This window comes from Borostomias antarcticus (genome assembly GCF_949987555.1).
Source record: "Borostomias antarcticus genome assembly, chromosome: 23".
Lineage (NCBI taxonomy): Eukaryota > Metazoa > Chordata > Actinopteri > Stomiiformes > Stomiidae > Borostomias > Borostomias antarcticus.
In genome coordinates, this window is record NC_140256.1 from 134,814 (window position 1) to 150,917 (window position 16,104).

The 16,104-nt window shown below is 46.6% G+C and overlaps 2 protein-coding genes across 3 annotated transcripts in view; one reads left to right on the forward strand and one right to left on the reverse strand.

Moving 5' to 3' along the window:
• Positions 1-340: 340 nt before the first annotated feature.
• LOC311324535 (uncharacterized protein) lies at positions 341-7,240 on the forward strand. Of its 2 annotated transcripts, XM_084457005.1 has the most exons (10): positions 341-770; positions 916-1,723; positions 2,010-2,165; positions 2,339-2,473; positions 2,663-2,801; positions 3,819-3,967; positions 4,393-4,478; positions 5,082-5,217; positions 5,313-5,360; positions 5,666-7,240. In XM_084457005.1, the coding sequence occupies exons 1-9, from the start codon at positions 480-482 to the stop codon at positions 5,357-5,359; spliced, it is 1,947 nt and encodes a 648-aa protein (XP_084313131.1). In that variant the 5' UTR covers positions 341-479; the 3' UTR covers position 5,360; positions 5,666-7,240. The 2 variants fall into 2 exon arrangements, 1 of the variants encoding a protein (XP_084313131.1); XR_014630990.1 differs by lacking the exon at positions 5,666-7,240 and having other exon boundaries at positions 5,108-5,217; positions 5,313-5,355.
• A 22-nt stretch (positions 7,241-7,262) lies between these two features.
• The window catches only part of rufy3 (RUN and FYVE domain containing 3), a gene marked incomplete at its 5' end in the record, with an annotated part of 33,809 nt that continues 24,967 nt past the window's right edge, over positions 7,263-16,104 (reverse strand). The window contains 7 exons of the mRNA XM_084457371.1: positions 7,263-7,417; positions 8,074-8,130; positions 8,568-8,595; positions 8,790-8,863; positions 10,111-10,210; positions 12,545-12,664; positions 15,130-15,227. Coding sequence (XP_084313497.1) covers positions 7,274-7,417; positions 8,074-8,130; positions 8,568-8,595; positions 8,790-8,863; positions 10,111-10,210; positions 12,545-12,664; positions 15,130-15,227 — 621 coding nt within the window. The 3' untranslated portion in view covers positions 7,263-7,273. The remainder of the gene's footprint in view (positions 7,418-8,073; positions 8,131-8,567; positions 8,596-8,789; positions 8,864-10,110; positions 10,211-12,544; positions 12,665-15,129; positions 15,228-16,104) is intronic.

Genomic DNA, 16,104 nt, shown 5'->3' on the forward strand with positions numbered 1-16,104 from the left:
TTTGTTTTTAAATGCAACCACAACTTAAGAAACCACTTGCATATTTTTCACATAAGAATAGACCTGCACATCAAATTAAGACTTCTCAGCCCTCTCCCTAATGGGAATTACCTCGCTGGTACACAATTTAACACCTCCAAGATTACACAGTTCAAGCATCCACACACAGGAAAACAGGTCCCTATTAAAAGTGACTTCCTCACCACTAGACGGCGACATCTATATTTCATGGCGGAGACGGCTTCTCTGCTGATCTCAGATCTGCCCTCTCTCTACATGACGCACATTTTGACCCTTGACATCTAAGCCGCTGTCCTTGACTAGAAATCCAACGTGAGTTTACTACCTAGGCAGCCTAGGATGTTCACTCGCTAGTTTCCAGTTTCTCATGAGGAAAATCGTTAATTATTATATCATTTTTAGCGAACCAGCTAAAGCTAGCTAGATATTTAATTTCCGCCGAAACGAGTTATTGAAATATGTCCGGAAACGCCAAGTCCTTGTTATTTGTGATGCGTAACTGTGTCGCAGCAGGACGCGTCTCTGTGAATCAGGTTCAGAGCAGATCAGGATTAGATCTGGTTCAGAGCAGATCAGGATTAGATCTGGTTCAGAGCAGATCAGGATTAGATCTGGGCACCGGCACTAACATCACTAACATCACACTTGTTCGTTACCACAACCGATGGACGGCGGCACCGACCCCCAGCCTCGCCGGCCTCTCTCTCCGGGGTCATCAGGACTTCATCCAGCGTGGTCTGTGTTCCAAGGTTGGTGCCATGCTGCCTGCCTCTATTAACTATACCGATTACACATTTACAACCTCACCATTTGTGTTCATATTCATGTAAGACAAGGTCACTACAGGCTGCATATTTTCTCAAGATACTCAATGTGCCTCCGTTTGTCCTCCAGGCAGGAACACCACAAAGAGACGATGACTACCCTCCACTACCAGGCAATTCAGATCCTGAGCCCCAGACTAGGGAAGTCTACCCTCCACTACCAGGCAGTTCAGATCCTGAGCCCCAGACTAGGGAAGTCTACCCTCCACTACCAGGCAGTTCAGAGCCTGAGCCCCAGACCAGGGAAGTCTACCCGCCACTACCAGGCAATTCAGAGCCTGAGCCCCAGACTAGGTTAGTCTACCCTCCACTACCAGGCAGTTCAGAGCCTGAGCCCCAGACCAGGGAAGTCTACCCTCCACTACCAGGCAGTTCAGAGCCTGAGCCCCAGACCAGGGAAGTCTACCCTCCACTACCAGGCAGTTCAGAGCCTGAGCCCCAGACCAGGGAAGTCTACCCGCCACTACCAGGCAATTCAGAGCCTGAGCCCCAGACTAGGTTAGTCTACCCTCCACTACCAGGCAGTTCAGAGCCTGAGCCCCAGACTAGGTTAGTCTACCCTCCACTACCAGGCAGTTCAGAGCCTGAGCCCCAGACTAGGTTAGTCTACCCTCCACTACCAGGCAGTTCAGAGCCTGAGCCCCAGACTAGGGAAGTCTACCCTCCACTACCAGGCAGTTCAGAGCCTGAGCCCCAGACCAGGGAAGTCTACCCTCCACTACCAGGCAGTTCAGAGCCTGAGCCCCAGACCAGGGAAGTCTACCCTCCACTACCAGAGTACGCAGAGCCTGAGCCCCAGACTAGGGAAGTCTACATCGTCAGAGCCAAAGGGCTCCCATGGTCGTGCACAGAGGAGGACCTCGTCCACTTCTTCTCTGGTAAGAGAGATGTTTCACTTCCATGAAGCACAAGGATCCAACTACAAAACTCTGCACGTCTCATCATCATAACATCTTTACTCAATCTTAATAAACTGTCCTTACAAAACAACAGATACAGGTGTAGGTTAGCACACAACTTTAGTTAATGCATAATCTCTATGCATATTATGTACATGGATGTTATTCAACTCTACGTTGTTTTTTATGCTGTGGACCTCAGGAAGAGTCATGTGCATCAGCTAATGGGGATCTAAATAAACGTGGATCTTGTTGACTGTGTCAGAGTGCCGGGTCCGTGACGGTGTGAAGGGGGTCCACCTGACGCTCAACCAAGCTGGGAAGCCCAGTGGACAGGCCTTCATTGAGATGGAGCATGAAGAGGATGTCAGCAAAGCTCTGGAGAAACATCGACAGTACCTCGGTCCCCGCTATGTAGAAGGTTGGTCACCTGTGGTTAGCCTGTACTTCCCCTTTGGGCAGTCTCGTAGCCTGCTGGAAGTTGTTTGTTAAAGAGTAACATGCTCTTTGTATGGGGCTGTACCTTAATCACATCATCTGAAATCATTGTAAAGTGTGTGACTGTCTGGTGTTCTGTTCTTCCGTCTCTTCTAGTGTATGAAGTGACTGACTTTGATGCCGAGGCCATCCTGAAGAGCTCCGGCCAGCAGCCGAGCCAGGACGGGGTGGTCCGGCTCAGGGGTCTCCCCTACAGCTGCACCGAGGCAGACATCCGCACCTTCTTCTCCGGTCTGCTGAAGCTCCCCTCAGGCTTATTATAGAACAGAACCAGGCACATTATTATGTACAGTTTTTTAGACCCAAACCTGGATTTGAGAATAGTTCAGTCATCTAGGAAAGGTGTGCCAGAAGACTTATCATTCTACAGGTCCTTTTTAAAGTGAGGAGAAAGAGAGATGTTTCATTCCACCCACCCAGGTTTGGACGTGGTCGACAACGGAGTGACGATCGTGAGCAACCGCAGAGGCCGGAGTTCGGGGGAGGCGTACGTGCAGTTTGCCTCCAGGGAGACGGCAGAAGAAGCCCAGCAGAGAGACAGGGAGGTGATGGGGAACAGGTAGGCTCTCTGCACACATGACACGCTGGGGATTTGCTCCCCAAGTAGGGAGAGGTTCTTTTTCAGTTTTTTACAGATTATGAAAGGGCAGATTGTAAGCTTTCAAAGTATGTCTCATACTGTACATTGAAATCTGAAAATATTTTTAGAAGATATGCTTCTGTGAATGTGGGTACACCTGAAATCACTACGCAGAGAGAAGGGCTTCAGAGCTGTTCACACTTCTCACAGGACATGGACTGACAAAATATGACTATTTAGTGATCTGTTCTTTGTTATATTAAAGGAGTAGTAAAGGGAAAATGCATGTTTAGCCCTGTTTTAAGGTTACGTTTGATCATATACAATGGTTCAGATCAAAACGTTGACAAAACTAGCACTTTTGAGAAAGTTGATAATTGCTCTACCACCGTTTTGGTCATACAATGGATGTGGATGGAACCATGAAAAATCTTTCAAAAACATGTTAAACTCTTGATTTCAAAGACAAGAAGCTCACCGAGGAGGTAATTGGTGTCCGTTGGTGTTCTGACATCAAATTTGCCGCAAAGTATGAATCCTGTAGGGTTTTATTGATCATTTTATGAAATCCATTGACTTGTATTGAAGCGACCGTTGTAGATGTGTAGATCAATCCGCAGAGGGGATTCAGGAAGCGGAAATACTTACGGTAGCTATTGTTATTGTTTATGTCGCTAGGCTACCTAGTTTGCGGAAGTTTGTGTGCTAGTTTTGTCAACGTTTTGATCTGAACCATTGTATATGATCATAAGTAACCTTAAAACAGGGCTAAACATGCATTTTCTCTTTACTATTCCTTTAAGTGTGTTCTTCACAACTTCAATTTTCGTAATATGGGAACAGATATATAAACAGCGACGGCCACACATTTTTGTTTGAGTTAGGGTTTTGTTTGAGTTGTCCTGTTATGTGTGCTGTATGCTTTTTATAGTTGGTTGGTTGGTTGATGAGTTGTCATGTTGCATTTGTGAATGTGACTTCATGTTATGATAACAGATACATTGAGGTGTTCGCCAGTCAAAGAAGTGAGATCCCATCATCCAGTCAGCGATGGACAGAGCCTGCAGCTGCCCCAGCGGGTCGTCCTCCCAACCCCAACCCCAACCCTCCCCCCGGGAGAGACGGCCCCGCACAGACAAGACCCGGTCAGTTATTCATGCATCGGAGAGGAGGGTTGCTTTCACACCTGCTTTAATTGGGGTGTGTAAAGGGAACCTTACCTTTAACTACAGACACAAATTAATGCATTCTGATCTTTTAGAAACCTTAAAAAAAAAAAAAAAAGATGAATTAGGCCCATATAAGAAACAATTTAAGAACTAGTGATCAGTGAGGCCCATTGTGCCTTAAAGGGGCAGTCACGCTTGTTTCGGGTGATATTATCTGGATTCAATGCTTAAATTATGTGTGTAGGCCTTTTTAAAATCTCCGTCAGTGTAGCCGTCTCCCTAGATACACAGCTACACTGGCGGGGATTTTAAAAAGGCCTCTCACATAATAAACTGAAACCAGCGTGACTGTGGTGTTGAACACGTGGTGCGACGCGTCTTGAGTGAATGTTTCCCATCAGGACTCCGCCCTGCTGATGGACCAGCCCAGCACTACGTCCACATGCGAGGCCTGCCCTTCCAGGCCACGGCTCAGGACATCGTGGAGGTACAGCACTGAAATCACGCAGCCTCTCTCACAAGGGAGAAGTTTGTCCTCAGGGCTTTCTGCCAGAATGCACCCGATGCCTCCAGTAGGCTACAGGGTTTTCTGCCAGAAGGCCGTTCTAACAGTCAGTCGCCACGTTTGTCCAGAAAGCCTCACGGCGCTTCTCCTTAGCCCGGCGCAGCCATTTACATCTAAACCAGGTTCCCGTTCCCAGAATTCTTCGCCCACAGACGATCAGAGATAGGACAGATGGAGCATAGTTAGAGATAGACGGCTCTGCCGACGTGCTTTTCTAGTTTTATTGATCCCAGTCAGTCGCACATTTTCCTTCTCCCTCGGTCATTATCTGAACAGGTTTTGCAGTTTACATACAGCAGTACTGTAGGTTCTCATTCCACCATGTTTTTAAGTTGGCCCTCTCTTAAGAATTCTCTCTAAATTTGACCCTTTAAGAGCAACTTTTAGCCTTTAAATGTTATGTGAATACAGCCATGTCTTCCTGAAACCATACTTTCCTGCAGTGTTTGTGTGTCGAGTGTGAAAAGGTTGTGCTAGTGGTTGTTCCCGTGGGAATAGAGACACACCTGCTGTGTTTGCTTTCAGTTCTTCTCTCCATTGGCGCTGTCCAGGGTCCTGATTGAGTACGGTCCCGACGGCAGGCCGAGCGGCGACGCCGACGCCTTCTTCTCGTGCCCCGAGGACGCAGCGGCCGCCATGGCGAGAGACAAGGCCCACATGCGTACGCCTGGTCACACGCTGGAAAACCTGCTTTTCACATGATGTCATGTCAGTCCAGTTAACTTAATTGGATCTTTATTTCTCCTCTCTGTTCAGAAAAGCGATACATTGAGTTGTTCCTGAATTCAGCGCCAAGGAGATGAGGTAAGAAATAATTGTGTAAATAAAAGGTTGGGGATGCTGGCTCCTTGTCCCTGTCCTTCTGTTACCCACCCCTTTAAATTCCCATTTAATAGGACATTGGAAACTTAGCAAAGACAGGCATCCTCCTACAGCCTACTGTCTGTGCATGTCGTACATGCTTGTGCACGTCGTACATGCTTGTGCACGTCGTACATGCTTGACTGAAACACATCAGCTGCATTCCAGTTATAAAATAGAACTGTTTGGGCCATGGGTGTGAAAGCTGCTCTACACATTTATTGACATGTATTTATGTTCATATGCAGGTGAAATCAACATGAAGGAAGTCCTCTAATTCTGATTATCAGCAAGAAGATTATCAGCAGCGTTTATTTAGCGTGGACAAGCATGGCGTGAGCAGAGCGCCCATCAATAAAGACATTCCTGGTCCAGTGATGGGTTAGACCCTAACCTCCTGGTTCAGTGATGGGTTAGACCCTAACCTCCTGGTCCAGTGATGGGTTAGACCCTAACCCTAACCTCCTGGTCCAGTGATGGGTTAGACCCTAACCCTAACCTCCTGGTCCAGTGATGGGTTAGACCCTAACCCTAACCTCCTGGTCCAGTGATGGGTTAGACCCTAACCCTAACCTCCTGGTTCAGACCCTAACCCTAACCTCCTGGTCCAGTGATGGGTTAGACCCTAACCTCCTGGTTCGGGTTAGACCCTAACCCTAACCTCCTGGTCCAGTGATGCTGCAGCTGAGTGTTTTCATCATGAACAGCTGATTCTGAAAGGAAGCTTCGCTGGCATGTAAGAAATGATGTTGAGTATGAGATGAGCTGTAATTTAAATTATGGTTCCTAATCCATGTAGCCTGGAAAAAATAACGCCTTATTAGATACTAGATGTAACAATTTGGTAAACGATTGTGGAGAGAAAAGAGACATCCCATGAATCTGAGCCTCTTCAGTTTATTCAAATTTTGGGATGTGAGAATAAACTTTAAAATATAAATAAAAAATACGCATCAAATGTGTTGTGTTTTGTCCCATTTGAAAATGAAAGGCTTAGTACTGCATTCATTTGAGTCATTATGCAAACATCTCTGCTACCGCAATAATATAAGATGATGTCATGTTTTCTGTATGATATCATCCCAGTTGTACTACTGTAGCTTTCAGTAAAACTGATGGCTATACGTGTCCCAGCCATCCTGTCCATGCAACACTGAAGTTGATTCATTGCACTTTAAAGATCCACTTGGTGGATATCGGTGTACAAAGTGTTGTAATCAATTTTAGATGCTCATACAACATATGGAACCGTTTACGCACAGCAACAAAACATTTCTACTTCTGACCTATTAACAAAATTGTCAAAATAGGTTTCTGGTAGTATTCATGTTGTCATCACCCAACACTGAGTACACAAGTCCAACAATGCATTCTCCCAGCGCAGGTGTGATGTCATTAAAACCATCAGGATTTAACATGGAGCCCTTGGTGTCAGTCGCATGTGTCCCTTTCATGATAAGTGTAGTGTGAGACGCGTTGAAGCAGACGGCCGTGGTTCAGGAGGGGCTGATGTGTGGTTTAATAGATGTGTTTCAGGAGGGGCTGATGTGTGGTTTAATAGATGTGTTTCAGGAGGGGCTGATGTGTGGTTTAATAGATGTGTTTCAGGAGGGGTTGGATGTGTGGTTTAATAGATGTGTTTCAGGAGGGGTTGGATGTGTGGTTTAATAGATGTGTTTCAGGAGGGGTTGGATGTGTGGTTTAATAGATGTGTTTCAGGAGGGGTTGGATGTGTGGGGTGATGGTGTTTCAGGAGGGGCTGGATGGCAGACAGGCGTGTTTCAGGAGGGGCTGGATAGGCGTGTTTCAGGAGGGGCTGGATAGGCGTGTTTCAGGAGGGGCTGGATAGGCGTGTTTCAGGAGGGGCTGGACGCGTACTGCTGGAGCAGCTGGGAGTAGCAGCTGTTACACACGTTCTCCGGGTTGATGGAGGAGGGTAGCGGCAGCTCGTTGGCCAGGCAGCTCTCACAGAAAACCCCTCTGCAGTTCTTACACTCTCTCTGTGAAAACAGGAGCCCAAACAGGAAAGTCGGACAGTATTTACATACATTAGTGAATAATGGTCATCAATAATAATGGTCAATCAATATACATTTCACAGACCTCATGTACGCTCATTCCAACTACCTGCCATATTGCCTATTACTTTGAAACCTAAGGACAGCCTACAGCAGCTGGCACCAATCACCTTGTCACATTCCTTGGATGTGAAAATGTACTTGGCCAATAAACCAGCTTCTGATCCTCATGTGACTGTTGAGCCACAGCCAATACAGACCAGATTGATGTTGTCTTACTTGATTACTTCACTTACATAACTTTATTTTTAACTTCTTTTTACTGATTCATTTTCCATCTTATGTCCCCTGTTTTTGTGACACAATTGTTGTAAAACACTTCGTTTCTGTATGAAAGGTGCTATACAAATAAAAGTTAATTATTATTATTATTATGAGATGATGCCAGCGCTGACCACTAACCTGAATGATACTTATTTTTAACACTGACGTGACTGAAGGCCAGTTCTATAGGGTTAGGGTTAGCCGTATACGTGACAAGGCCAGTTCTATAGGGTTAGGGTTAGCCGTATACGTGACAAGGCCAGTTCTATAGGGTTAGGGTTAGCCGTGTACGTGACTGAAGGCCAGTTCTATACCTTGATCCTGGTCAGAGACTCCTCTTCTTCACACATGGTGCAGATTGAGGGTTGATCCTGTATGAGACAAACATCATCTATTGTTGTTATCTGTGCTAGTACAGTAGTTATCTGTGCTAGTACAGTAGTTATCTGTGCTAGTACAGTAGTTATCTGTGCTAGTACAGTAGTTATCTGTGCTAGTACAGTAGTTATCTGTGCTAGAACAGTAGTTATCTGTGCTAGAACAGTAGTTATCTGTGCTAGAACACTAGTTATCTGTGCTAGAACAGTAGTTATCTGTACAGTAGTTATCTGTACAGTAGTTTGTCCATTGTACAGCTTTGATTCCACTAAACTTCCAACATCAAATGCCCCAAGGAAGCCATTTTAAACCTGTAATATGATTAATTAATAAAGATGTACTTTTGAAAGCCTTTTCTAATGAGGGCTTCACTGAGTGGTTAAACACGTGGCATTTGATAGAAATGTATCATTGATATATTGAATCCTACCTGGTCATCCTCATGCTGGGACAATGACCTGAAAGAGATATCAATCAATTAGTGGCTTGAAATACAGAACATGGAATCACACTATTAGTGCACTGATCCATCCCCAGACTACTGAGACGTACATGTTGGAGCCCAGGCTTCCCTTGTCTATCCCCAGACTACTGAGACATACATGTTGGAGCCCAGGCTTCCCTTGTCTATCCCCAGACTACTGAGACATACATGTTGGAGCCCAGGCTTCCCTTGTCCAACACGGTCTTCAGTTGGTCGTTCTCCTTCTTGACGGCCTCTAATTCCTAGGAGAAATGGCAAAGCAGCTGTCTTACCTTCCAAGACTAAATAAACAACCTTCATTCATGGCGGGAGGCATCCCAGTGCTCAGAGCATCTACAGAGGGGTTGCTGGTTCAAGACCGGGTCAGGCCACTTGACAATCATTGCCTACCATTGTGCCCTTGAGCAAGGTACTTAACTCCAAAGTGTCTGCTAAATGACAAAACTGTTAATTAATTAATGACTGATAGATCTGTGAAAGTTGCCCCCCACTGTCTCCCTGAGGAGAAAACCGCTACTCACGAGTCAGTCTTTAAACTCAACTACAGACTGAGGACAGTCGTTAAACTCACCTACAGACTGAGGACAGTCGTTAAACTCACCTACAGACTGAGGACAGTCTTTAAACTCAACTACAGACTGAGGACAGTCTTTAAACTCACCTACAGACTGAGGACAGTCTTTAAACTCAACTACAGACTGAGGACAGTCTTTAAACTCAACTACAGACTGAGGACAGTCTTTAAACTCACCTAGAGACTGAGGACAGTCTTTAAACTCACCTACAGACTGAGGACAGTCTTTAAACTCAACTACAGACTGAGGACAGTCTTTAAACTCAACTACAGACTGAGGACAGTCTTTAAACTCAACTACAGACTGAGGACAGTCTTTAAACTCACCTAGAGACTGAGGACAGTCTTTAAACTCACCTACAGACTGAGGACAGTCTTTAAACTCAACTACAGACTGAGGACAGTCTTTAAACTCAACTACAGACTGAGGACAGTGTCATTGCTAAGTCTCATTGCTGGGTGGAATTCGAGTTTAAAAAAACTAAAATAAAAACGTTTACTAAAAACTACATTGCAGAACCAATCCAAAGTCTTTAGGGTGTATGTTTGTTCAGGTTTGAGACGACCCAAAGCAGTAGGTGAAGGTTTGTTAGCGGCCATTCTCAGCGCCTTTCAAACAACTACTGATATATTTAATCAATCAAACATATTGGCTGGCGAAGATCTTCAATTGTCTGGTATCGTGAGACAACTGTCCCACAAAAATCTCCATTTAATCAATAGACGAGATACACTTTTTTGTTGAACATAAAAGGGGATTTTTTATTTATTTATACAAATGCAATAATTTCATATTCCATGAAATAAAACTTTGCAAGCATATGGATGAATTTTAGAGGGCCGATGAGTATAATGAAAGCATGGTGTCTCTTTAGATGGGTTAGGGTTAGGGTGGTCCTCAGTGAGGTCAAGTACCTTCCTGATGTCCTCCATGTGTTTCCCAGAGGGCGTCTCCCCAGACGAGGGGTCAGCGTGCTGCTCCCTCCCCCCCCGCAGCTCCTGCTCCAAACAGGACCTGGACACACGCGCACACACACGCATGCACACACACGCATGCACACACACGCACACACGCATGCACACGCATGCACACACACGCACACACGCGCGCAAACACACGCGCAAACACACGCACACACACATTATTGCTGACCTACAGTAGGCAGCAAATTATAGTGACATTTTAGAATAGCACTTAGTTAAACATGTTAAGCACCCACTAGTGAGATTGAATACAGTACTGTATTGTGACTCCACATTTTTAAACATTTTTTTCAGCACTTGCATGATCATCTGAAACGGTCGTATATTCTGCAATGAAGATGACGAACCAGCATCTTTGGTCGTGCAGTTCTAACAGACTGGTGCCACCAGAGCCTCCTCCTGTACCGCTCTCCTCTAGAGCCTCCTCCTCCTGTATCCCTCTCCTCTAGAGCCTCCTCCTCCTGTACCCCTCTCTCCTCTAGAGCCTCCTCCTGTACCTCTCTCTCCTCTAGAGCGTCCTCCTCCTGTACCCCTCTCTCCTCTAGAGCCTCCTCCTCCTGTACCCCTCTCTCCTCTAGAGCCTCCTCCTCCTGTACCCCTCTCTCCTCTAGAGCCTCCTCCTCCTGTACCCCTCTCTCCTCTAGAGCCTCCTCCTGTACCTCTCTCCTCTAGAGCCTCCTCCTGTACCCCTCTCTCCTCCAGAGCCTCCTCCTGTACCCCTCTCTCCTCTAGAGCCTCCTCCTCCTGTACCCCTCTCTCCTCTAGAGCCTCCTCCTCCTGTACCCCTCTCTCCTCTAGAGCCTCCTCCTGTACCTCTCTCCTCTAGAGCCTCCTCCTGTACCTCTCTCCTCTAGAGCCTCCTCCTGTACCGCTCTCCTCTAGAGCCTCCTCCTCCTGTATCCCTCTCCTCTAGAGCCTCCTCCTCCTGTACCCCTCTCTCCTCTAGAGCCTCCTCCTGTACCCCTCTCTCCTCTAGAGCGTCCTCCTCCTGTACCCCTCTCTCCTCTAGAGCCTCCTCCTGTACCTCTCTCCTCTAGAGCCTCCTCCGGTACCCTTCTCTCCTCTAGAGCCTCCTCCTCCTGTACCTCTCTCCTCTAGAGCCTCCTCCTCCTGTAGCTCTCTCCTCTAGAGCCTCCTCCTCCTGTAGCTCTCCTCTAGAGCCTCCTCCTCCTGTACCTCTCTCCTCTAGAGCCTCCTCCTCCTGTAGCTCTCTCCTCTAGAGCCTCCTCCTGTAGCTCTCTCCTCTAGAGCCTCCTCCTGTACCCCTCTCTCCTCTAGAGCCTCCTCCTGTACCCCTCTCTCCTCTAGAGCCTCCTCCTCCTGTACCCCTCTCTCCTCTAGAGCCTCCTCCTCCTGTACCTCTCTCCTCTAGAGCGTCCTCCTGTACCTCTCTCCTCTAGAGCCTCCTCCTGTACCCCTCTCCTCTAGAGCCTCCTCCTGTACCCCTCTCTCCTCTAGAGCCTCCTCCTGTACCCCTCTCCTCTAGAGCGTCCTCCTGTACCCCTCTCTCCTCTAGAGCCTCCTCCTGTACCCCTCTCTCCTCTAGAGCCTCCTCCTGTACCCCTCTCTCCTCTAGAGCGTCCTCCTGTACCTCTCTCCTCTAGAGCGTCCTCCTGTACCTCTCTCTCCTCTAGAGCGTCCTCCTCCTGTACCCCTCTCTCCTCTAGAGCGTCCTCCTGTACCCCTCTCTCCTCTAGAGCCTCCTCCTGTACCTCTCTCTCCTCTAGAGCGTCCTCCTCCTGTACCCCTCTCTCCTCTAGAGCCTCCTCCTCCTGTACCCTCTCCTCTAGAGCCTCCTCCTCCTGTACCCCTCTCTCCTCTAGAGCGTCCTCCTCCTGTACCCCTCTCTCCTCTAGAGCCTCCTCCTGTACCCCTCTCTCCTCTAGAGCGTCCTCCTCCTGTACCCCCCTCTCCTCTAGAGCCTCCTCCTCCTGTACCCCTCTCTCCTCTAGAGCGTCCTCCTCCTGTAGCTCTCTCCTCTAGAGCGTCCTCCTCCTGTACCCCTCTCTCCTCTAGAGCGTCCTCCTGTACCTCTCTCTCCTCTAGAGCCTCCTCCTCCTGTACCCCTCTCTCCTCTAGAGCCTCCTCCTGTACCCCTCTCCTCTAGAGCGTCCTCCTGTAGCTCTCTCCTCTAGAGCCTCCTCCTCCTGTAGCTCTCTCCTCTAGAGCCTCCTCCTGTACCCCTCTCTCCTCTAGAGCCTCCTCCTGTACCCCTCTCTCCTCTAGAGCCTCCTCCTCCTGTACCTCTCTCCTCTAGAGCCTCCTCCTCCTGTACCTCTCTCCTCTAGAGCGTCCTCCTCCTGTAGCTCTCTCCTCTAGAGCGTCCTCCTCCTGTAGCTCTCTCCTCTAGAGCATCCATCTGTACCTCTGTCTCCTGAGCTGCTCCGTCTCCAGCTGCAGACTGTCAATCTTGTCCCCGAACTCCTGCTTGAACAGCCGGTTGGCCTCTTCAGCCTGAGCCCTCTCCCGCTCCGCCTGTCTGGATCTGGGGGGGGGGGGGGCATTAACTTAGGGTGAATGGAAACTAAAAAAGGAACCATGGTGGGGAAGGAACCCCGGAGAAAACAGAAATAAATCAAATTAGGACGGGAAAATGTGCGTGAATGAAAAGAGAGCGAGAAGAAGGGATGGAATACTCCTCGTTCAAGAAGGTGAAACAGGCCAAGTTTGGTTTGGACTCATTTTATTACGCTAGTGGTTTACTACAGATTACATCAATGTTATGTCCACACACACGTTTCATTGCTTGCCTTTTGCTGTCTGAGTATTCATCATTCTGACCTCACCCTTCAGAATCAGTTAAGCCTTGTATGTTGATATGGATCGTGAAGGACAGAAACATCCCTTGTATTAATAAACATGGGCCCGGCAGAGGTTTTTATTAACATGAAGTTACCTTTTTAATTTTCTCTTGATCATCATCCCTTATCAAGCATGGATACCTTTGATAGCAATGCAATGAGCAACATAAACAAACGATTAGGAAGAATTAAATCATCTACAACACGTGTTAAGTCCTCAAATATGTTCAGGAGACCAGCGTGGTATATGCCTCATGAAGCCGAACCCTAACCCTCTTTTATAATCACCAGGTCTCAGTGGAACTTCTATGCCTGACAGGGTTGGGTAGCAGAACCAGGGTTAGGCCTGTTCTGGTTTCCAGGTCTGGATGTTCAGCAGGATCACTGAATGGACCCAAACACAGAACTCTGGAGCAAAAACGGGGGATGTTCCAATCATCAAGTCATTTAACACTTCCAAACAATTTCATGGTGTTAGACTGGGCACTCATTCATCTGCTCTCACAAAATATTTTATTGAAACCAACAGCTGCCCTAACTTCCTCTAATATGAAAGTAAGCCAAGACATAAAATAAAAGTTTAACATTGCAGAGTTGTAGATTATCAGAAAAATGCTTGTCTGTGTAAAAAGTGGGCAAAAATCTGATTTCAATGTGTTTTTGTCTGTACCTATGATTGGAGTGTCTGTAATCCATATTTATTGATCCTAACAATTTCTGATATGTCTTCCAATGTTCCTTTAATCATTTTGCTCCTGAATGACAGACATACATGTGCATTGACAAATCACAGAACATATTGTCATTGATTGTAAAAAGCCAGAAGGTATACATACACCTTATGTGCAGAAATATCCAGATTAATCTCAAAACGTGGAAATGTGTTCTCTCCCTTCATTGAAATTTTCTAAGTATTTTTGTCATTTGGTCAATTCACTGTTCTGACCCGAACCCAATCTGACAGATGCACCCTGCACCCTGGCCAGAGGGACTGCTCTGCTCCACACTAATCAAAGATAGGGGGCGCCAGAGGGACTGCTCTACTCCACACTAATCAAAGATAGGGGGCGCCAGAGGGACTGCTCTACTCCACACTAATCAAAGATAGGGGGCGCCAGAGGGACTGCTCTACTCCACACTAATCAAAGATAGGGGGCGCCAGAGGGACTGCTCTACTCCACACTAATCAAAGATAGGGGGCGCCAGAGGGACTGCTCTACTCCACACTAATCAAAGCCAATGCTGAAGAGCCGTACCAGTATCAGGACAGATATGAGGAATGCTGGTTTATTTTCAGCAGTTTGTAAGAAATTAGCTTTAATGAATAACATAACAGGAAAAAATATCCAAAGTTTAGTTGGGTCTGTGTTAGGCAAGTTCTGATGATTTGATTGAGAATAGGGTTTGACACTGATGTGGGGGGAGAAATGGTCCTATTGCTGCATCTGAAGTAACTTCCCTGCAGTGGAGGTGAGGTTTTTGGCCTGCTTCACCAAATCACTCTCACTGTTTCCACAAACACAGGAGACAAACAATAAAAAAAGGAATGAAAAATGGATAGAAAAACAACATGAGGGACAGAGGAGGAAGAATTATTGCAAACAAATGCCTTAAACTCTGCAGAGAAAAACCATCAGAGCACACACTGCAACCCTGTCCATGTTCCATTCAGACCAGGCAGAGCAGTCCCATTCAGAAGACATGGGTCCCATGATAAAGATCCAATGTGCTAAAAAGAGCTCTTAGTTATATTTAAAGGTGCAATAGCTCCTCGATGTACACCAATCATTTTGTTTACCTCTGTCTGAGATGTTTGAGGTTTGGTTCCCACCTCCAACAGGCTTCCTGAACCAATAGTATTATGACGTTGATACCACATGGTATGTCAGAAGGCGGGAGCAATCAGGAGTCCTAATACTATTGGCTCACAAGCCTTGTCAGTCAGAGTTTTTTATTTTTCGGATTAGTCTACATCGAAATCTTGACTACTGCACCTTTAATATTTATGCAATGCTTCAGTTTACTGTCTGGGTTTGCATAGTAGGAATTCAACATAACTATGTACAAACTGGTCAGATCAGATCATACTTTAATCAGCAGATATAAAGGTGTATCTGTGTGTGTTAACGGTGTGAACATGTGATCCTACCTGCTCTCCAGTTGTTTAATAGTCGCTGCCATCTGGGCGGTCTTCTCCTCCAGGCGGCTGATGACCTCGCCCTTCTGTTTGTTACTGGCTTCTGAGCTCTGCAGGTACAGCCCAAAACAAGCACATTAGGCCTGGATCAGGTCACAGCCCAAAACAAGCACATTAGGCCTGGATCAGGTCACAGCCCAAAACAAGCACATTAGGCCTGGATCAGGTCACAGCCCAAAACAAGCACATTAGGCCTGGATCAGGTCACAGCCCAAAACAAGCACATTAGGCCTGGATCAGGTCACAGCCCAAAACAAGCACATTAGGCCTGGATCAGGTCACAGCCCAAAACAAGCACATTAGGCCTGGATCAGGTCACAGCCCAAAACAAGCACATTAGGCCTGGATCAGGTCACAGCCCAAAACAAGCACATTAGGCCTGGATCAGGTCACAGCCCAAAACAAGCACATTAGGCCTGGATCAGGTCACACTACAAGTAATCTGGTGAATCTACAGAATCATTATGTTATTATAATGGTCAAGTGTGAATGAAGTCAGAACATAGAAGTCAGATTGGTCATTTATTTTAATCTATACTCTGTGGAGAAATTGTCAAGTTTAGCTGGTATTCCACTATTTGACTTGAAGAATATCCAAGTTCAAGTACTTCAAACCTTCACCAATATCAGAGGTTCTAGTTGATGATGATGAGGCTGGTGCCTGTGACTGAGTTGCTAGTTGTTAATACTACTACCACTACTACTACCACTACTAATACTAATAATAATAATTAAAAAAATACATTATATTTACATAGCGCCTTTCTAAAGACCCAAGGACGCTTTACAGTGAGAGACAAGTCAGACAGACAACAGACCAGAACAAAAAAGGGCACATAAACCAATTAACTAACTAACTAACTGACTGACTAGCTAAAGGTGGTGAACCTGGTGAACAGGTGGGTTTTGAGGGCTGATTTGAAGATG